We start from the raw sequence: 23,794 nt of genomic DNA on the forward strand, positions 1-23,794 counted from the left end.
CTATATGCTACGTGGCTGTGCTATATGCTACGTGGCTGTGCTATATGCTACGTGGCTGTGCTATATGCTACGTGGCTGTGCTATATGCTACGTGGCTGTGCTATATGCTACGTGGCCTGGGTTATACATGGGCAGTGTTGTATACTACGTGACTGGGCAATATACTATGTGGCTGTACAATATACTATGTGGCTGGGCAATATACATTGCTGTGCTCTATACTACGTGGCCTGGGTTATACATGGGCAGTGTTATATACTATGTGGCTGTGCTATATGTTACGTGGCTGTGCTATATGTTACGTGGCCTGGGTTATACATGGGCAGTGTTGTATACTATGTGGCTGTGCAATATACTATGTGGCTGGGCAATATACTACATTGCTGTGCTCTATACTACGTGGCCTGGGTTATACATGGGCAGTGTTGTATACTACGTGGCTGTGCAATATACTATGTGGCTGTGCAATATGCTATGTGGCTGTGCAATATGCTATGTGGCTGTGCAATATGCTATGTGGCTGTGCAATATGCTATGTGGCTGTGCAATATGCTATGTGGCTGTGCAATATGCTATGTGGCTGTGCAATATGCTATGTGGCTGTGCAATATGCTATGTGGCTGTGCAATATGCTATGTGGCTGTGCAATATGCTATGTGGCTGGGCAATATGCTATGTGGCTGGGCAATATGCTATGTGGCTGGGCAATATGCTATGTGGCTGGGCAATATGCTATGTGGCTGGGCAATATGCTATGTGGCTGGGCAATATGCTATGTGGCTGGGCAATATGCTATGTGGCTGTGCAATATGCTATGTGGCTGGGCAATATGCTATGTGGCTGTGCAATATGCTATGTGGCTGTGCAATATGCTATGTGGCTGTGCAATATGCTATGTGGCTGTGCAATATGCTATGTGGCTGGGCAATATACTACGTGGGCTGTGCAATATACTACGTGGACATGCATATTCTTGAATACCCGAGCGTTAGAATCGAGCCACCATCTAGTATAATAAATTCGCCTTTTCTTCCTGTGTTGTGTTTTTCATGTTTTACTAGTATTTTGGATGCAGCCCTCTTTGTGTGTTCTCTGAATTTTACATGAGTGTCGTTGTATTTTTGGGGAGAATCTAGGATTGTATGTTACTAATGAAGTGCTTTAGTAGAGTGATGTGATCTCATGTCTTCTCCTGTATGGGATCATTACATCTGTAGTGATGGCTGGGCGGACTTGTAATGCTTTATTGGGAAAAAAAAAGCCTTTCTTAGGGTGGAGACTTGGTGACTCATTGTATGGAGTTTCCTACAAGATTCGTCGGCAGCACTGGAGCATTTACTACTTTGCACATCTATGGAATGGGCTGACATCTCAACCAAGAATTTGGAACATCTGAAACCGTTTTTCCGACCAAAAGATTTATTGTGATCGTTAACTATGGAGCCCGCTGATCATAATAGTTGTCTTGTCACACAGGAGACTGGTGAGTGTTTAGGAGATGGACCCTGTGTTCTCGGTGCTTTCTCTGTATATGGATTTCTCTGGTTACTTGGTGTATGTAAGGATGTTCTACTCTTTGTAAGCTTGCAGTACCTGTGTAGTGACTGTCCAATAAGAGACAAACTGAACAAATCATTTTGTAATTCCAGAATAATTGAAGCTCAGCCCCTTCTATGGTAAGGCTGGTGCACCCCTGTCCGTCCATACTGCGGCGGAGCACTTGGATAACCGCAGCTAGCACTGCTTTCATTGGTCAATGGTTGCACAGTTCTGCGGCCAAGAGGGGAATTCATGTGATTGCCATCCCAGCGATGGGGCTGCCGGCTGCTTGTCTGAACAGTTCTCAGTTGCATCATTGGCGCACTCTGCCCACAACAAGTAATTCTGGTCTATAAATGTTGCACTAGATGGCAATTATGTTACAGAGGTAGCTCGGTATTGACGGCAGCAGTTGTGTGGTTATTTCTGCAGTATATAAATTGCAATCAAGCATTTACTTTCTTCCTGTCTCACAATCAGTCAGTCATCTGTTATATAACCTCTCCCATACTTCCGTGCTGCTGTTGACGTTTTATTTAAGGTGCAAATGTCAGTGTCACAAAACTTGTCATGATGCCAATATACTTAATAACTGTGTTACCATCACAGGGATTACTACCTGTGCTTGCGTCTGCAACAAGCAGAGTTTAAAAAAACAAACAAAAAATAACGCTTTAAATTACTGCTGGTTTCATTTCACATACCAGAGTCATTAATGGGGTTGTCCAATACAACATTTTTTTTCTAAGGCATGGATGCTCTCTATAAATAAAAAACTGAGGCACCTACAGTCAGCCTGGTCAGTCCAGCTTTGTCTTGTGCTTGGTTCAAAAGTCACTGAAGTCTATGATTGGCTGCAGCAGTCATGTGACTGGATGCTCTCATGATCAGAAAAACGTCCGACGACGCACTTTTCTTGTCACCTGACTTATGTAGCCAATCACAGGCTTTAGCAGTCCTGAAAGTTCCAGGGTGGTCTGTGTTTGATCAGTGAGGCTGCTGGTTGGTGGGTACTCCTCTAGTTTGTATATTACCTTGTTTTTTATTTTGTCTTGTTACCTAAACCCTATTAGGATAGGTCAATAATGTCCAATCTGTGCTGTGTCTGACTATTAACTGTTTAGGGGTCATGGCGCTTGTGCAAGTGTTGCAGTTTCTTCAGTTTTTCACATCCGCCTATCTACACTCACGCTGATCAGTAGTGGAGGCGCAGGCACTGCAACATTGCCCATTCATCTTGGCACCTGAGAGAAACTAAAGCACCACCTTTAAGCCCTCTTGCACAGCAGTCAAGCAACATGTGTGTAAGCTTTCAGCTCCCCTGCAAATCAAAGAAAATACCTGAAATGATTCTCCTGTGCCATATTCTAATTGCCACGGTGCAGTCTCCTGTGCACCGCTGGTTTGTGCTTGGCACCTGCTATCGCCCAGCAATAGTTGATCTTGCTGCTTTGATGGAGGTCGATGACGTCTCCTCATCATTCATTTAGTGCTGCAAATCTAAAGCCTGTGCAGTTAAAGTGAAATGCAAGAGAAATCTCTGCAATACGTCTTCTGCTGCACAACTCGGATGCGTGAACGCGACAATTACATTTGGCGTCATATATCTGATGATACTTGTTGTACCTCCATCTTCCCTTGTTAAGGGCTGCTTGGGTAGAGGTGGTGGACTTCACAACTACTCTTAACTTCCAATTCATTCAGGCCACATAATTACAGGTGTGTTCTAACCTGACCAACCCAGGTTTCTTTCACTCAAGTCTCCAGATCTGGATTTACACTTCTAGATAACACATTCTATAGGCGCCCTACTTGCCTTCTATAAAGGAGTGCTTCTGCCACTGGGTATTTGGTTAGTTCATAACTTGATACCTGAGTATAGTCTCTCTTCTTCACACACATCGCCATTAACCCCTTTCTGCCATTGGACGGAATAGTACGTCCGATGGCAGAACCCCCGCTTTGATGCGGGCTCTGGCAGTGAGCCTGCATCAAAGCCAGTACATGTCAGCTGTTTTGTACAGCTGACATGTGCCCGCAATAGGCGCAGGTAGAACCGCGATCCACCCGTGCCTATGAACTAGTTAAATGCCACTGTCAAACTCTGACCGCTGCATTTAACAAGCACTTCCTGCGATCCGGCTGGAAATACGCGCACTGCTGACCCCGTCACGTGATCGGGGATCAGCGATGTGTTGGCATGACAACCAGATGTCTCCTTGAGACCTTCATGTTTATTGGTGCTAGATTGCTATGCAATCCAGTAATTCTGCTACATTGGGGCGATCTCAGCATCACCTCTGTGTAGCAGAACCAAGAGAGTTGTGCCAGCTTCTAGAGTAGGCTATTAACCCCTTACCGGCATCGTACTATACCGTCCGATGCCGGCTCCCCTGCTTTGATGCAGGGCTCCGCGGTGAGCCCGCACCAAAGCCGGGACATGTCAGCTGTTTTGAACAGCTGACATGTGCCCGTAATAGGCGCGGGCAGAATCGCGATCTGCCCGCACCTATTAACTAGTTAAATGCCGCTGTCAAACGCAGACAGCGGCATTTAACTACCGCTTCCGGCCGGGCGGCCGGAAATGACGTCATCGCCGACCCCCGTCACATGATCGGGGGTCGGCGATGCTTGTATATTGTAACCATAGAGGTCCTTGAGACCTCTATGGTTACTGATTGCCCGTCGCTGTGAGCGCCACCCTGTGGTCGGCGCTCACAGCACACGTGCAATTCTGCTACATAGCAGCGATCAGCAGATCGCTGCTATGTAGCAGAGCCGATCATGCTATGCCTGCTTCTAGCCTCTCATGGAGGCTATTGAAGCATGGCAAAAGTTAAAAAAAAAAGTTTAAAAAAATGTGAAAAAAATAAAAAAAACATAAAAGTTTAAATCACCCCCATTTCGCCCCAATCAAAATAAATCAATAAAAAAAATATCAAATCTACGCATATTTGGTATCGCCGCGCTCAGAATCGCCCGATCTATCAAATAAAAAAAAGTATTAACCTGATCGCTAAACAGCGTAGCGGGAAAAAAACTCGAAACGCCAGAATTACGTTTTTTTGGTTGCCGCGACATTGCATTAAAATGCAATAACGGGCGATCAAAAGAACGTATCTGCACCGAAATGCTATCATTAAAAACGTCATCTCGGCACGCAAAAAATAAGCCCTCAACCGACCCCAGAGCACGAAAAATGAAGACGCTACGAGTATCGGAAAATGGCGCAATTTTTTTTTTTTTTTTTTTTTTTAGCAAAGTTTGGAATTTATTTTCACCACTTAGATAAAAAATAACCTAGTCATGTTTGGTGTCTATGAACTCGTAATGACCTGGAGAATCATAATGGCAGGTCAGTTTTTAGCATTTAGTGAACCTAGCAAAAAAGCCAAACAAAAAACCAATGTGGGATTGCACTTTTTTTGCAATTTCACCGCACTTGGAATTTTTTTCCCGTTTTCTAGTACACGACATGCTAAAACCAATGATGTCGTTCAAAAGTACAACTCGTCCCGCAAAAAATAAGCCCTCACATGGCCAAATTGACGGAAAAATAAAAAAGTTATGGCTCTGGGAAGGAGGGGAGTGAAAAACGAACATGGAAAAACGAAAAATCCCCCGGTCATGAAGGGGTTAAAGCATGGCAAAAGTTAAAAAAATTCAAATCGTCCCCCTTTCGCCCCATTCAAAATAGAACGTTAAAAAACCCAAACATACACATATTTGGTATCGCCGCGGTCAGAATCGCCCGATCTGTCAATAAAAAAAGGATTAACCTGATCGCTAAACGGCGTAGTGAGAAAAAAAGCAAAGCGCTAAAATTACATTTTTTTGGTCTCCACGACATTGCATTAAAATGTAATAATGGGTGATCAAAAGAACATATCTGCACCTAAATGGTATCATTAAAAACGTCAGCTCGCCACGCAAAAAATAAGCCCTCACCCAACCCCAGATCGTGAAAAATGGAGACGCTACGGGTATAGCAAAATTGCGTTTTCTTAGCAAAGTTTTTTTTCACCACTTAGATAAAAAAGAACCTAGACATGTTTGGGGTCTATGAACTCATAATGACCTGGAGAATCATAATATCAGGTCAGTTTTAGCAATTAGTGAACCTAGCAAAAAAGCCAAACAAAAAAACAAGTGTGGGATTGCACTTTTTATTGCAATTTCACTGCACTTGGATTTTTTTTCCTGTTTTCTAGTACACAACATGGTAAGATCAATGGTGTCGTTCAAAAGTACAACTCGTCCTGCAAAAAATAAGCCCTCACATGGCCATATTGATGGAAAAAAATTAAAAAGTTATGGCTCTCGGAAGAATGGGAGCGAAAACCGAAAACGCAAAAAGCTTCCGGGGTGAAGGGATTAAGCAATGCTGGCCTGCCAATATATGTTCCTTCTCTTTCTGTACTTTCCAACAACTGACTGACAAACAGGAACTAAGTTCTTGTTCCCACCTAACTCCTCCTATGGCCGGCCTCACACTCAGCGTAAGATAATACGGTCCGTATATTACGGCCGTAATACGCTAAAAAGTCCCCAAAATAGTGGTCCGTAGCTCCTCCGTAGGCAGTGTGTGTCAGCGTTTTTTGCGCATGGCATCCTCCGTATGTAATCCGTATGGCATCCATACTGCATGTTTTTCTCGCAGGCTTGCAAAACCAACATACGGCTATACAAGGGATCCATGTGTAAAAAAAAAAAAAAAAAAAACATATATAATGTCTATGTGTCAGTAGACACATATATGTATGTATATTATTACTTCATACAGCGCTAGATAGCTTTAAAGCCGGTAATTCAATTGCCGGCTTTTGCTATCTCCTTCCTAAAACCCGACATGATATGAGACATGGTTTACATACAGTAAACCATCTCATATCACCTTTTTTTTTGCATATTCCACACTACTAATGTTAGTAGTGTGTATATGCAAAATTTGGCCGTTCTAGCTATTAAGGCCCCGTCACACTGGACGATATCGCTAGCGATCCGTGACGTTGCAGCGTCCTGGCTAGCGATATCGTCCAGTGTGACAGGCAGCAGCGATCAGGCCCCTGCTGTGATGTCGTTGGTCGGGGCAGAAAGGCCAGGACTTTATTTCGTCGCTGGCTCTCCCGCTGACATCGCTGAATCGGTGTGGGTGACGCCGATTCAGCGATGTCTTCGCTGGTAACCATGGTAAACATCGGGTTACTAAGCGCAGGGCCGCGCTTAGTAACCCGATGTTTACCCTGGTTACCATCGTTAAAGTAAAAAAAACAACCACTACATACTTACCTACCGCTGTCTGTCCTCGGTGCTGTGCTTCTCTGCTCTGGCTGTGAGCGCCGGGCAGCCGGAAAGCAGAGCGGTGACGTCACCGCTCTGCTTTCCGGCCGCTGTGCTCACAGCCAGTACAGGAAAGCACAGCGCCGGGGACAGACAGCTGAAAGTAAGTATGTAGTGGTTGTTTTTTTTACTTTAACGATGGTAACCAGGGTAAACATTGGGTTACTAAGCGCGGCCCTGCGCTTAGTAACCCGATGTTTACCCTGGTTACCGGCATCATTGGTCGCTGGAGAGCTGTCTGTGTGACATCTCTCCAGCGACCAAACAGCGACGCTGCAGCGATCCGGATCGTTGTCGGTATCGCTGCAGCGTCGCTTAGTGTGACGGTACCTTTAAATTAAAGGGTTAAATGGCGGAAAAAATTGGCTCCCGCGCAATTTTCTCCGCCAGAGTAGTAAAGCCAGTGACTGAGGGCAGATATTAATAGCCTGGAGAGGGTCCACGGTTATTGCCCCCCCCCCCCCCCCCGGCTAAAAACACCTGCCCCCAGCCACCCCAGAAAAGGCACATCTGGAAGATGCGCCTATTCTGGCACTTGGCCACTCTCTTCCCATTCCCGTGTAGCGGTGGGATATGGGGTAATGAAGGGTTAATGCCACCTTGCTATTGTAAGGTGACATTAAACCAAATTAATAATGGAGAGGCGTCAATTATTTTTTTTATAAATTCTTTATTTAGTAATAAACATGAAAGCCATTACAAATATCTTAATATAAGGTACAAGAAAACCATGTGGAGAGGCATCAATTATGACACCTATCCATTATTAATCCAATAGTAGTAAAGGGTTAAAAAATACACAAACACATTATTAAAAAGTATTTTAATGAAAAAATCACAAAGGTTGTAATATTTTATTCTACGCTCAATCCACTCACTGAAGACCCTTGATCTGTAACAAAAAAAAAAAACAACAATATACATACCTTCCGAAGATCTGTAAAGTCCCACGATGTAAATCCATCTGAAGGGGTTAAAATATTTTGCAGCAAGGAGCTCTGCTAATGCAGCGCTGCTCCTTGCTGCAAAACCCCGGAGAATGAAGGTAAAGTAGGTCATTGACCTATATTTACCTTAATTTGCGGTGAGGCGCCCTCTGCTGGTTGTTCCTAGATTGTGGGAACTTTCCTAGAAAGCTCCCAGGCTCGAGTTCATAAGAGGCGCCCTCTGCTGGTTGTCCTCATATGAACTCGAGCCTGGGAGCTTTCTAGGAAAGTTCCCACGATCTAGGGACAACCAGCAGAGGGCGCCTCACCGCAAATGAAGGTAAATATAGGTCATTGACCTACTACACCTTCATTCCCCGGGGTTTTGCAGCCAGGAACAACGCTGCATTAGCAGAGTTCGTGGCTGCAAAATATTTTAACGCCTTCAGATGGATTTACGTCGTTGGACGTTACAGATCTGCGGAAGGTATGGATATTGTTGGTTTATTTTATTTTTTTTGTTACAGATCGAGGGTCTTCAGTGATTGGATTGAGCGTAGAATAAAATATTACAACAACCTTTGTTTTTATTTCATTAAAATTATTTTTAATAATGTGGTTTTTTTTTTTTTTTTTAACCCTTTACTAGTATTGGATTAATAATGGATAGATGTCATAATTGACGCCTCTCCATTATTAATTTGGCTTAATGTCACCTTACAATAGCAAGGTGGCATTAACCCTTCATTACCCCATATCCCACCGCTACACGGAAATGGGAAGAGAGTGGCCAAGTGCCAGAATAGGCGCATCTTCCAGATGTGCCTTTTCTGGGGTGGCTGGGGGCAGATGTTTTTAGCCGGGGGGGGGGGGGGCAATAACCATGGACCCTCTCCAGGCTATTAATATCTGCCCTCAGTCACTGGCTTTACTACTCTGGCGGAGAAAATTGCACGGGAGCCCACGCCAATTTTTTCCGCCATTTAACCCTTTAATTTAATAGCTAGAACGGCCAAATTTTGCATATGCACACTACTAACATTAGTAGTGAGGAATATGCCAAAAAAAGGTGATATGAGATGGTTTACTGTATGTAAACCATGTCTCAAATCATGTCGGGTTTAGGAAGGAGATAGCAAAAGCCGGTAATTGAATTACCGGCTTTAAAGCTATCTAGCGCTGTATGAAGTAATAATATATATACATATATGTGTCTCACTGACATATATATATATATATACCTATTCTATGTGTACACATTTATTCTACCTATTCTACTGTAAGCTGTCAGTGTGATTTTACTGTACACCGCACTGAATTGCCGGCTTTTCTCTCTAACACCGCTGCGTATTTCTCGCAAGTCACACTGCTGGTCCGTGTGTAATCCGTATTTTTGGGGCTTCCATAGACTTTCATTGGCGTTTTTTTTGCGCAATACGGTGACAAACGCAGCATGCTGCGATTTTCTACGGCTGTAGAGAGCCGTATAATACTGATCAGTAAAATACGGCAGATAGGAACAGGGGCATAGAGAATAATTGTGCCGTTTGTTTGGCGAGTTTTACGGACGTATTTTCTGTGCTCATACGTCCGTAAAACTTGCTAGTGTGACTCCAGCCTAAGAAGGGCTGGCCCTATAAGTAACCTTTTTTCCGCAGGCTAACCATTACAAGGCCATACAGTAGATAAAACAACATATAAAACAGGATAGTGCATTTCATAAATACAAAGGTCTTCAGACGGAGTCTACCATCTTCTCTGTCTTTACAAAAGCACAGACTTCTATAGGTACACTTCATTTTGCCTTGAGGGAACTAATGACCTGGAAATAAAGCTGGCGCATTCACATTACAGGGCTTTGCGCTCAGCAGGACACGGTGAAACGCGCCTGCACTGGTTTGTGCATAAACTGCACAGGCTCAAGATATGCAGCGCTGCGGGCATGACATGGATGATGTCATTCCCGTCCATCAAAAGAGCAAGAGTGCCTATTGTGGTTGAGAGGAGGGGGCAAGCACAGACCAGACCAATTCAATACGCATGTAACCAAAAAGAACTATGGTCAAAAGGAAATCGCACTTCCTATCATGCCAGAGTTGCCAAAAAGATAACGGAAGTCAAAAGCAAACAATTACATGCCATAAAAGACAAATTTTATTTAGACAGGTAATAAGCACTAAAATGAAAAGAGTCAGTGTCACATGGCCAGGAACACAAAAGGTCTAAAGGCTACATAGCATATGGGTAAAGTATAGGGGACAAGAGGAAATGTCCAATAGTACAAAAGAAACCATGGAGCATGAAAAACTGATATAACAGAAGTACAAAAATAATAAGGTGCTACAGTCAAATCACTCAAATAACATGGGGAAATGCCCTAGATAAAATGATAGCCCTGTGGCTAAATAGTCCAACAGTTCATTCTGTACAGTACAGTGTTAAAGGGAACCTGTCACCCTCCCAGGGCCTATTAAGGTAAAAGAGCCACCTTCTGCAGCACTAAGGCTGCATCCTGTGAGGTGGCTCTTACCTCTTTGCTCCCTAATGACGCTGAAATATTCACTTTTGTAAATTGCGCGCCATACCTGTATTGAGTCCGGGGGTGGGGGGGAGGGGAAGGTTTTCTCCCCCGGACTCAGCCGCCTCGCAGCCGTCCATCATTCCCTCAATGCATCGGGCGCCGCCTCCTCCTCTGTTTCCTCACGTCACCGGCGCCTGCGCTGTGCTCTTATTTTTCGGGCATGCGCCGTGCGCTCTGCCCTGGAGCTCATAACAGCTCATGTACTGATATCACGCCTGCGAGTAACGGAGGCCCGAGATCCCGCCCCGCAGTGTGTTCTGATGTATTCACACTGCGGGGCTGGGAGTCTGACACATGCGCAAGTTAGTCAGAAGTGAAGAAATAATCAAATATGTAATCTATATTGCAAAGTTTCCTATATTTTTGCTTGTACTAATTTATACAAAGTTTGCCAAAAGCACAGTTTCCAAGTTCACCCCATTACAGGATAACAATATCTGATTGTAGGGGTGCTTGAATTCACACTCAACTGATTGAAGGGGCCACTGTGGTCAAGCACCACATTTGCTTCTTAATTCACTAGACAAGGCTCCATTCATACTGTAGTGGGTAAATTGGCCTGGTATTGTTGTTTAGCCCAATTCATTTTAATGGTACTGGAAGGCAGAGAGCTACAGGTCTTTGCATAGAGCTACAGGTGCTTCTCACAAAATTAGAATATCATCAAAAAGTTAATTTATTTCAGTTCTTCAATACAAAAAGTCAAACTCGTATATTATATAGAGAGTCATTCCAAACAGAATGCTGTTTGTTGGGTCTGGTGTTTCTCATTTTCCTCTTGACAATACCCCATAGATTCTCTATGGGGTTAAGGTCAGGCGAGTTTGCTGGCCAATCATGCACAGTGATACTGTTGTTTTTAAACCAGGTATTGGTACTTTTGGCAGTGTGGATAGATGCCAAGTCCTGCTGGAGAATGACATTTCCACCTCCAAAAAGCTTGTCGGCAGAGGGAAGCATGAAGTGCTCTGAAATTTCCTTTTTGAGAGCTGCGCTGAATTTGGTCTGGATAAAACACAGTGGACCTACACCAGCAGATGACATGGCTCCCCAAACCATCATTGATTGTGGAAACTTCACACTAGACCTCAAGCATCTTTGATTGTGGCCTCTCCACTCTTCCTCCAGACTCTGGGACCTTGATTTCCTTATAAAATGCAAAATTTACTTTCATGTGAAAACACCTCAGACCACTGAGCAACAGTCTAGTTCTTTTTCTCCTTGGCCCAGGTAAGACGCTTCTGGTGTTTTCTCTTGGTCTTGAGTGGCTTGGCACAAGGAATGTGACACTTGCAGCCCATATCCAGGATATGGGTGGGGAATGTGGCTCTTGAAGCAATGACTCTAGCAGCAGTCCACTCCTTGTGAATCTCCCCCAAATTTTTGAATGGCCTTTTCTTAACAATCCTTTCAAGGCTGCAGTTATCCCGGTTGCTTGTTCACCTTTCTCTACCACGCTTTTTCCTTCCACTCAACCTTCCATTAATATGCTTGGATACAGCACTCTGTGAACTGCCAGCTTCTTTAGCAGTGACCTTTTGTGGCTTACCCTCCTTGTGGAGTGTGTCAATGACTGCCTTCTGGACATCTGTCAGCAGTCTTCCCCATGATTGTGGAGCCTACCGAAACAGACTAAGGGACCTTTTTAAATGCTTAGGAACTGAAGCCTTTGCTGGTGTTTTTTGTTAATTATTCTAATTTACTGAGATAATGACTTTTGGGTTTTCATTGGCTGTAAGCCATAATAATCAACATTAACAGAAATAAACACTTGAAATAGATCACTCTGTTTGTAATGAGTCTAATATTTGAGTTTCACTTTTTGTATTGAAGAACTGAAATTAACTTTTTGACGATATTCTAATATTGCAAGAAGCCCCTGTATCTGATACACTAAGTGGAGTGAATTTTGACCTGATTAGGCTGGTTTCACATTTACGTTTTTTGCCGCAGCGTTTGTACCGCATATAAAGGCATGCGTCGTGTTTTTCTATATGTAACATTAAAAACGCATGCATTTTTTTTTGTTCGCGTTTTGCCGCGTTTGATGACGCATGCGTCTTTTTGTCGCTTGCGGCTTGGCGCGGAAACGCAACATGTAGTCATTTCTAGAGGCGTCTATTTGCCGCCAGGAAATGCATGCGTTCGATTGCGCACGGTTTGCGTCAAAAAAAGCATTGCTGTCTATGTAAACGCATGCGTTTTTAAGCACATGCGTTTGGTTGCATTTTTGAACGCATGCGTTTCAATAGAGAAAAACAAGTCTAGACACTGATAAGCCACCCCCCACCATCAAGGTGATAAAGGGATCCTAACCCTAGCCCTAACCCTAAAGGTACCGTCACACTGAACGATATCGCTAGCGATCCGTGACGTTGCAGCGTCCTGGCTAGCGATATCGTTCAGTTTGACAGGCAGCAGCGATCAGGATCCTGCTGTGATGTCGTTGGTCGCTGCAGAAAGTCCAGCACTTTATTTCGTCGCTGGACCTCCTGCAGACATCGCTGAATCGTCGTGTGTGACGCCGATTCAGCGATGTCTTCACTGGTAACCAGGGTAAACATCGGGTTACTAAGCGCAGGGCCGCGCTTAGTAACCCGATGTTTACCCTGGTTACCAGCGTAAAAGTAAAAAAAAACAAACACTACATACTTACCTTCCGCTGTCTGTCCTCGGTGCTGTGCTTTACTGCACTGACTGTGAGTGCCGGCCAGCCGGAAAGCACAGCGGTGACGTCACCGCTCTGCTTTCCGGCCGCTGTGCTGACAGTCAGTGCAGGAAAGCACAGCGCCGAGGACAGACCGCAGAAGGTAAGTATGTAGTGTTTGTTTTTTTTTACTTTTACGCTGGTAACCAGGGTAAACATCGGGTTACTAAACGCGGCCCTGCGCTTAGTAACCCGATGTTTACCCTCGTTACCGACATCGTTGGTCGCTGGAGAGCTGTCTGTGTGACAGCTCTCCAGCGACCAAACAGCGACGCTGCAGCGATCGACATCGTTGTCGGTATCGCTGCAGCGTCGCTGAGTGTGAAGGTACCTTAACCCTAAGCCACCATCAAGGTGATAAAGGGATTAAACCCTAACCCTAGCCCTAATGGGAAAATGGGAATAAATACATTTTTTTAATTTTTCCCTAACTAAGGAGTTGATGAAGGGGGTTTGATTTCTATTTATAAGGGGTTTTTCTAGTGGATTTTTATGATTGGCAGCTGTCACACACTGAAAGACGCTTTTTATTCCAAAAAATATTTTTTGCGTTACCACATTTTGAGAGCTACAATTTTTCCATATTTTGATCCAGAGTCATGTGAGGTCTTGTTTTTTGCGGGACGAGTTGACATTTTTATTGGTAACATTTTCGGGTACGTGACCTTTTTGATTGCTTTATTCCGATTTTTGTGAAGCAGAATGAACAAAAACCAGCTTGTGAAATTTCTCATCATGCGTACCAAAAGCGCAAGCGCAGGAAAAAACGCATGTAAAGGCGTACAAACGCGGCGTTTTTTTAACCGCATGCGACAACGCATGCGTCTGAAAAACGCAGCGTTTTTATGCATTTACATGCGTTTTTTTCACCACTTGCGGATGCGTTTTAAACGCTGCGGATTTAAACGCAAATGTGAAACCAGCCTTAGTGCTTCTCCTGGGGACCCATGTGTAATTTTCTCCCGTCGTGGTATGTCTACGTAGAACAGGAGGTCAGCGAAGAAAAACTATAGATTAGAAAAACACTATTTTCTGCTGCTGTTTTCCAAGAAAATAATTGAAATATTTAATAAATTTTAATGCATTTACATGTGATGTCAGGCAAAATAGCTACATTTTTAGAAAATGCCTGTGTAGTGTGTAGAGTAACGCATCTGCGCAAACTGGGTTGATGATGGTCTGATGTCTGCTCACAGGTATGTGTTTGCCTGTTTGTACTATTGCTCTGAGCAGTTGCTGGCAGTAAACAGCTCGATTCCTGCTTTGCCTTTAAACATTTTCATACGGTTGATTAATTATGACTTATTGTCTGTTGCCTGCACTTACGTCAGAGTTAAGCTGTGTTATCATCTGCACTAGGATTTCTGTTTTCCTGTTTTGTTAGAGGAGCAGATAAATAAAATTCATGCTTCCAGTAAAACTAATGGAACCTGTTATAGAGTTTAAATGTGTTAACAGGTGTTTTGGAAAATGAAGTCCTATAGAACAATTTCTACACAAAACTAGATCTATTGAGCAATGCAAATGTGTTACATCATTGTCCACCATGATCTTAAAAATATTTAGAATCTTTTTAATTTTTTTTGTCCCCCTTTTGTATTATCAGCCATTTTATTAAAGCTCTTCTCTACGTTTCAGGCACATGCGTAAAACAGAAAATGCTGCTGGAGACAATCTGGATTGTGAGGCTGATGAGTTTTCAGATGAAACAAATGCCGAAACCTTCTATGGCACCTCTCCTCCCAGCACTCCCCGACAGATGAAGCGTATGTCAACTAAACATCAGCGGAACTGCACGGGGAGGCCAGTGACTCGGACTTTATGTAAAGGTCAGTTATTCACGAACATTGGCTTGTTCTCTGATTCCTTAAATGGTATTACATTACCCTACTTTTGACAAAGCAACTTAAACCGTATTTTTCGAACTATGTAAGGCTTCTTTCACACTAGCGTCAGAATCTCCCCGTCGCAATGCGTCGGGGAGAGATTCCGACGCTAGCGTTTAACGCTTTGCACAATGGGTGCAGCGGATGCATTTTTCCGGCGCATCCGCTGCCCCATTGTAAGGTGCGGGGAGGTGGGGGCGGAGTTCCGGCCGCGCATGCGCGGTCGGAAAAAGCGGTCCGTCGGGAGAAAAAAACGTTACATGTAGGGTTTTTTTTTTCCCGATGGTCCACCAAAGCACAACGCATCCGTCGCAAGACGGATGCGAAGTGTGCAAATCCGTCGCAAATGCGTCGCCAATAGAAGTCTATGGGGAAAAAAACGCATCCTGCAAGCACTTTTGCAGGATGCGTTTTTTCTGCAAAACGACGCATTATGACGCTAGTGTGAAAGTACCCTAAGACAATTTTTTCCTCCAAAATGGGGGGGGGGGCATCTTATAGTATTGATGTACTGGCTGTAGTGGGGAGGTGGGGAAGCGAAAGTGGCAGAGCAGCGGGTGACGGGAGGCAGGAGACGGCGGCTGCAGCTTACTCTCGTGCCCGCTACTAAAGAGAAATTAATATTCACTGCATTACATGCCCATATCAGCCCTCGGCGTGCATTAGTAACCCCATAGTCATATTGTAATATAGATGGCACAGTGAGAATAAAGTCCTTTATTTGAAATATAACTCTCACCCTCTTTTAGGGTTTGTTCACACGTTCAGGATTTTTTGCGTTTTTTCGCTATAAAAACGTGATAAAACCGTGAAAAAAGCATCCTATACTTAGAATGCAATCCACAATTTTTGTGTACATGTTGCGTTTTTTTCCGCAAAAAAAAAAACGCAGCATGTTCATTAATTTTGCGGATTTTTTGAGTTTTTCCCTCTATATTATTCAATTGGGGAAGCTCCGGGGGAAAAAAATGCGCAAAAAAACGCGAGAAAAATGTGAAAAAAAAAGTGCGCTGATTTCCTGCGGAAAAAGTCCGGTATTTGTCAGGAAATTTCTGCAAACATTCCTGACGTGTGCACATAGCCTTACTCATTTTCAAAAATGAAAAATAAAAACACCATATTCTTCACTTGAATATGAACTTTCTCATGATAACTGACATCAGCGAGGTCATCGGAGTTCATTGACTATGAACTCCGCTCTCCTTATTGATGTCATCGCTTTACGCTGCAGTTTAGTTCTCAGGCTGAGCTCGGTGTTCTCCTGGATTCATGGTTGGCAGTCAGATCATGCCACTGCTCAGCAGTGAAATTCAGATGTTGCACAGTTGGAACACATTGTGGGACAGGTGAAGAATATGGTGTTTTTTTTTTTTTGTTTTTTTTTTTAGAGACAGAATTTGCGCATCTAATAGATGCGCCTTTTCTGGGGCAACTGCAGGCTGCTATTTTTTAGGCTGGGGGGACCAATATCCGTGACCCCTTACCAGCCTGAAAATACCAGCCTCCAGCTGTCTGATTTAGCTTGACTGGTTGTCCTAAATGTATTTACTTAAATAATTTTAAACAGCGTGGGACTCCTCTATTTTTTATAACCAGCTAAGATCATGCTGATGGCAGCCCTCAGCTGTCAGTTTTGCCTGCAAAAATAGGCGACCCCACATTTAATTATTTAAACATATTTATTGCATAGGTACCGACTGATAAATACTCTCATCATCGTACGCCTGCTCTCACTGCTATTGGCGAGACCGGGCATACAATGATGTGAAGTACTTTCATCAGCATACGCCTGGGACCGGCGGTAACCTTTTTACCACTGTCACAGCTGCTGACTCACGCTAAGTGAAAATTGCAACGCTCTGTCCAGCGGTAACTTGAAAGACTACTGCCTATCGGAGCCGCTGTTTTGCGCGCTGCCATACAGATGACCGCGTGTAAAACACCGGGTGTTCGGGCCTGACATTCATTCGAATAGGGTCCTGTTTGGTACAAGCAGCTCTTGTAATCTATGCCTTTCTGGTAGCACTGTTGGAGGAGGGCCATCGGCGGACTAGGCTGACCAGGCTGGACTTCTTACAAGCGGTTAACTCATGCTTTTTAGGTTAGTGCGACACAGCAACTTTTTTGGCACATTATTTCATAGACCAGTCGTGCATACATGCTGTCACATGACTATTTCAGACTTGCAATTTGGCTGAAAACCAACCAAATCAATGCCAAGGCTTAGTAGGATTAGATTTTTAGTGGCATTTGTATCTTTGTTGTCTGACCTGTAGCCCTATCGGTATGTAAATGAGCCCTTTCTGTCCTTATACATCCTGTTCTGGAGGGGGGAAGAATGTGGATGGTGCATGGGCGGACACTGTGTGCGTCTGTGTGTGCGGGCCTGCCGGGGGCTCTGTGCGGGCCTGCCGGGGGCTCTGTGCGGGCCTGCCGGGGGCTCTGTGGGGGCTGCCGGGGGCTCTGCGGTCGCATCAGATGATGCTGCCGTTCTCCATGGGAGATCGTCGTGGGACACTCGTGGATTTCTGCGGACAGGGAGTATATTGGTTGTTTGTTATTTTAACATTTTTTTTACAGATGACACTGGCTTCAGGGAACAAAGTGACAAGTGGTGGTGAGTATGTACTCTGTTTAATGTACTGTATGTCTGTATGTATAGCCCGCACAGACCCCCACGGTCACGCACAGACCCCAGTCCGCACACACACGCAGTCTCTGCCCACGCACCGCCCACACTCCATTCTAGTGCATCATTGCACTATGGGAACTTCCGATTCCGATATCGCAAGAGTATCGGAACTCAGTATCGGAATTCCAATGCAGCGAATATCGGCTGATACCCGATATTTGCAGTATTGGAATGCTAAACACTAGTGAACATATAATCTTTTAAAACTGTTTTTATTACTTACCGTAATATTAAACACTAACCCAGTGTGACAAACAATAATGAAATTGCATTAAAGAATTATAGCAATAAGTAAAGCATGATAGCATAGACCAAAGTGAACTACAATATGCCTAGAAAGCCCCTACAATAATCCTAGCTGATTCCTGCTTGTCTGTGTAGGTTGGCACCCTTGATGTCCCTTATAATAGGCTGGCTGGAAAACACAGATTTAAAGGGAACCTGTGCCCCCAAAATCGAAGGCGAGCTAAGCCCACCGGCATGAGGGGCTTATCTACAGCATTCTGTAATGCTGTAGCTAAGTCCCCGTTGTATCTTGAGAGATGAGAAAAAGAGGTTAGATTATACTCACCTGGGCGGGCGTCTGATTAGATGGACGTCGCAGTCCGTTCCGGGGCCTCCCATCTTCATAGGATGACGTCCTCTTCTTGTCTTCACGCTCCGGCGCAGGCGTACTTTATCTGCCATGTTGAGGGCAGAGTAAAGTACTGCAGTGTGCAGGCACCCGGGCCTCTCTGACCTTTCCCGGCACCTGCGCACTGCAGTACATTGCTCTGCCCTCAACAGGGCAGACAAAGTACGCCTGCGCCGGAGCGTGAAGACAAGAAGAGGACGTCATCGTAAGAAGATGGGAGGTTCCGGACCGCGACGCCCATCGGACAGGATCGTGACGCCCATCGGACCGGACCGCAGCGGGACCGCTCCTGGGTTAGTATAATCTAACCTCTTTTTCTCATCTTTCTGGATACATCGGGGGGCTTATCTACAGCATTGCAGAATGCTGTAGATAAGCCCCTGATGCCGGTGGGCTTATTAGCTCATTTTGGGGGTGACAGGTTCCATTTAAGATAAGAAATGAAGATATAAGTCAATTTGTGATATTGCTAAGCTAAAATGGATCAAGGAACATCCTCTTTCTCAGGAGCGGATGATAGATCTCCTGTAAGTTTTTTGTAGATAATAAACGAGATATACTAGAAAACAATAAAATGCCAATAGATGATCTGTCCCTATGATAACTAATAATGGGTAAGTGCCCTATGGAATAGAACCTTATTATGAATAACAGTAGATGAAGGCAAGGGTGGAATAAGAATCCAGAATTATAGGTTACATGGGAACAATAAAGTCTTAGATGCATCATGCTGAGGGCTCATGAAAAAGAGTAAGGGACTTATCATGGAAATAGACTGCGCCTCAATGCGTTTGTTCATCCACACGGTTCCTCATGAGCCTGGCAGATAATGGCGATGCCAGAGAGGCTATGATATTGTCAGCATACATGTTGGTCAAAGCCTGTGGGTTTAAATATCCCTTCATTAGTCAAAAGAAATATCATAACGCCCACCTCATAAATCCGGCAGTCTATTCACTAGGCTTCTCTGTCCGCTCTAGAGGCCAATAGAGTACACACGTGCAGGGGTAGGCAGCCGATGTGTGTTCTACACGGAGGTGCCACCGCGTCACTTGCTGCAATGCCCCTTCCATGTTTGGACCATGCGCAATGGAGGCTGGTAGGCGCTCCACGCTGGACCACATCAGAATTATCACATCACTTCCTGTGACATCCTGAATCTGAGTGACGTGCGCAGTAAAAGTTGCTATACGTCCTAATGCACTCAGTAAATTGCCAACCTTTCCGCCAAGTAACAGGTGAAGGTGAACCTTATGTGGCGTGTGTACATATCTATGGGATAGCATATGGATGGACCTACATGTTAAATATCCCAAATAACCATGCTGATATAGAAGGGGGGTTCTCTACACGAACTTCTCATATTTTCTGCCAGAGCAGGATTCCTCCGAACATAAATATGTATATATGTTAATCGGTTAGCCCTATGTTACGAGTAGTTGCAATGTACAACAGAACCTGCAGCCAGTTCCCGCTGGCAGAAAGCGGTGTGCTTCCTGTAGGCTGTAGAGCTCATTGCAGTGCACGTTATATAGGATGTAAAGTACCGTAACTCTTTAACACTGCGGGGTGAAGGCAAAGCTAGAGTTTTACATCCGACAATCCCTGTGTTCAATGCTGCCAACTTTATTTTTTATAGATGGCCAACTTTTTTATGCAGTAATTGGATGACCACAATAAATCTTTAAAATTATAAGGGATATATGTCAACAGATCATAAGCTGCACTCACTGTGGACTGTAAAATGGTGATAAAAATCTGCACAAGTCTCTCCAGCTTCAAACTCCTTGACACACCATACGGGAAAAGAGCCTTATTTGTACTGACTGTCCAGGAATTTCTGGACAGATGACAACCCTGCTTGTGACCTTATTTAGACTAGCACAACAAGTGTAATTACGGTATCCTTATGTGTATGCTAGTAATATTTTTGTGGGAATGATTTTCCACATAAACATAAGGTCAGATTGGTACAGGTCTATTGAGATATACATGATTTTAAGGGCAAATGTATGATTTGCCCAGATCCATACTTACATTTTTTTTCATTCTATTGAACGAATCTCCTCTGACTCTGGAATAACCTAGTCATGAAATAATGCGCAGGCACCCCTGCATTGTGCCATCATCAGGTATACTGTCTGTAAATGAGTAAATCAACAGCACCGCACGATTTTTTTATTCTGTAAATGGCAGTCTAGCACTGTCAGCATGGTTGCAGTGTTAGTGTTCAGGGTCAAATACCTTAGATATGGGGAATTTCTTCCAAATTTTTAAAGGTAACCTGTCATTCGATTCACGCTGCCCAAAGCATGAATCAGAGACTGGCTGCATGGTTGCAGCCAGGTATGGCTATCTTTTGGATTTCTCCATTGTTTCAGTGAAAACCTAATATCACAATCTGGCCGGGGACAGTAGCAAGAGACCTGTTTAGTCCGGCGCGGTCCCTGGCTGGCTTCTCCCCACATCGCTTTAGAAGATTGACAGGTCTCTCTGAAATTCCAGAGTGCTTCTGAAAAAAAAAAACCTGGCTGCCATAGTGCAAGCCCTGATACATGCTGCCCATGGACTTGGCGGTGTGAATCGAATGACAGGTTCTCATTAAAGGAATAACAGTGTCTTGAATATTAGTTTACGGGGCAGTCAAATAACATACTAAAGTAGACTGATCGGGAGAACTGATGACAATCCGATATTGATATTTAAGCAAGATTCATCAGGGGACAATGCCTTTTTGACCTCCTCATGAAAGCATGTGCACGCATAGTGAAAATATTGCCATAGATATCTTTGGGCACCCAAAACAAGTGTACCGTATATCATATACAGACTTGGGAGGGTTTACAAATCCAGGGTTTCTTCCAGCTCTCATCTTTTGTAGATACAGATGCTCTACAATCCTACAATCCTTTGCAGAAGAAACAGCAGAATTAGACAGGTACATTTAATGGTGGTAAAATAGACGTGCAATGGACCCCATTCACAAGATTGGGTAATCAGTTTATTTTGTGGTATCTTGGGTGAAAAATAGAACCTACATCACATGTTAAAGAATTTTTATGTACTTAAAGTCAATGTTCTGTTTTTTTTATTGTTTTTTTTCTTTCTTTTTCAGAAAAGATGAGCACACCAAATCAGACACCTCAGAAAGAATTAAGTAAAAGTACTGATAATGTAGAGGATCACAGCTATCGTCAGGAAAAGAAGAACAGAGCAACTCTCAGGACAACAGAAAGAGATCGCAAGAAAAATGTGCAATGTTCTTTTATGCTGGATCCTGGCTGTGGATCCTTGCCAAAAAAATCCATACCAGATGTTGACCTTAATAAGCCTTACCTCAGCCTTGGCTGCAGCAATGCAAAGCTACCAGTGTCTGTGCCTGTTCCTCTTGCCAGGACCACACGACAGACCTCAAGAACAGACTGCCCGGCTGACCGCTTGAAGTTTTTTGAGACTCTCCGGCTTCTGCTTAAGCTTACTTCAGTCTCCAAAAAGAAAGAAAGGGAACAAAGGGGTCAGGAAACCTCTTCTATGTGGTTTAACAGATCGAACGAACTTTTCTGGCTGGAGCTACAAGCCTGGCATGCCGGCCGCAGTATTAATGACCAAGACTTGTATCTCTATACAGCTCGACAGGCCATACCAGAAATTGTCAATGAAATACTAACTTTTAAAGTGAATTATGGGAGACTGTCTTCTGTCAGCAATGGGGGGGATCTCAATGGGACTTTCTCTGAAGGGTCATGTATCAGCCCTCATGAAGCTTTTGCAGATGGTCACTCAAGCTATCATGACCACATCCAGAAACAAAGGGTTTCTTTTGAGCAAGTAAAACAGATAATGGAACTTCTGGAGTATATTGAGGCACTTTACCCATCTTTACAAGCTCTCCAGAGGGACTATGAAAAGTATGCTGCAAAAGACTTTCAAGCACGGGTGCAGGCACTCTGTTTATGGCTTAATATAACTAAGGACCTGAATCACAAGCTCAGGATTATGGGAACTGTTCTGGGTATCAAAAACCTTTCTGACATTGGCTGGCCAGTGTTTGAAATATCTTCACCTCGCCCATCAAATGGCCCAGAAGAAGAGGACACTGATCTACAACAGGAAGGGCTTATGAGCACCGAAAGCTCAGGAACCTGTACAGAAGAAAGCGAAGATGAAAAAGAGGAGATGGACAATATGTTTAATGCCAGTGCTGACTCTGAAAATAACTTAAACTGCAAAGTAAAAGTTAATTTTAATAAAGAGGACAATAGCCTTTTGAAATTGGACAGATTTGTGTCGGAGGATGACTCGTGCTGGGCAACTTCTGAATGCAGCCATGACGGTGGCTGTAGTCGGGATTGTGTGACTTCGATATACAGACCATTTGTAGACAAGGCATTAAAGCAAATGGGACTGCGAAAGTTAATTTTAAGGCTCCATAAATTAATGGATGGCTCACTCCAGAGGGCACGCACAACTTTGATAAAGACTGATCATAAACTGGAGGTTAGTGTTCATGGGCTTTTCATATATACATGTATTTACATAATATATGTAATATTTATCGTGATACCTGTCAGAAGATTTCTTTACCCAAACAATTATATTTTACTCTTTAGTCCTGCAACATTTCAGAGAATACATAGTTTAAAAACCAATTTGACTGAGAAGAAGTCTGGGCACAAAGGTAAGAGAAGAAGAGTTCCCAAGACTTTATGCCAGAAAATCAATTTTATGTAAGCAATAGGCTGATGTAGAATTATTGGGCTTTCTGTGACCCCCTGCACCCTTTTGCTGCACTTTTTTTTAGAACAGAGCAAAAAAGTCACAAATTATGGCGTAAATCTGTTGTGCATCTTTTCGTTTGGGCAATGATAAAGCCCCCCTTTGTCCCTAGACATATTTGATTTTAATGAGGGAAGTCTGTATGTGAATCAGGCAGCTTAGATCTCCCTACAGATTTAATTTGAGGTCCGTTATCTAGACAGTTAAGGTAGTATGGTACATCTGCTCACTCTGCTGTGCAAGGAGATAGACACTGGTACACTGCTGCTTTAAGAACTTCCTTTGGTTTATTATAGGCAGTATAAACCAAGGTGTAGTAAAGAAAATACAGCCCTCTGGGCAAAACAGGGAAACAAAACAAAATGGTGGCAGAAAACGCAGTCCTTCTGAGAGCGGGGTTCCTCCCACTCCTGGCTAGCAGAACAAACAAGGATCAGGGTTTTAAGCTCTCAGTTTTCTGGATTGCTCCCTCTCCAGGCATACTCTGAACCATGAAGGCCATTTAAGACCCAGACCATGTGACTGATCACATGATTGTGACATCACCAAATTTCCTGCTGGCACACAGCAGTGCTTGGCTCTGTAGGTGGAGATACAATGGACACCTTCCCACCCACTCTATAGATGTTCACTAAAACCAGCCCATGTTATAATTTTAATTTAACCCTCACAACACGTAGTGTTCCTGAGAAAACTACTCTGGTTTCACATCA

At 43.8% G+C, this 23,794-nt stretch overlaps 1 protein-coding gene across 2 annotated transcripts in view; it reads left to right on the forward strand.

Moving 5' to 3' along the window:
* MAP3K4 (mitogen-activated protein kinase kinase kinase 4) overlaps positions 1-23,794 on the forward strand; it is a 115,913-nt gene that overhangs the window by 26,373 nt on the left and 65,746 nt on the right. Inside the window, exons 1-3 of one of the 2 annotated variants that reach the window (XM_069769522.1) lie at positions 1,351-1,483; positions 14,732-14,922; positions 21,421-22,802. In XM_069769522.1, coding sequence (XP_069625623.1) covers positions 14,736-14,922; positions 21,421-22,802 — 1,569 coding nt within the window. In that variant the 5' untranslated portion in view covers positions 1,351-1,483; positions 14,732-14,735. Of the gene's footprint in view, positions 1-1,350; positions 1,484-14,731; positions 14,923-21,420; positions 22,803-23,794 lie in introns of those variants that run through there. The other variant, XM_069769521.1, reaches the window with a different exon arrangement.

Source organism: Ranitomeya imitator, chromosome 5, assembly GCF_032444005.1.
Source record: "Ranitomeya imitator isolate aRanImi1 chromosome 5, aRanImi1.pri, whole genome shotgun sequence".
Taxonomy (NCBI): Eukaryota; Metazoa; Chordata; class Amphibia; order Anura; family Dendrobatidae; genus Ranitomeya; species Ranitomeya imitator.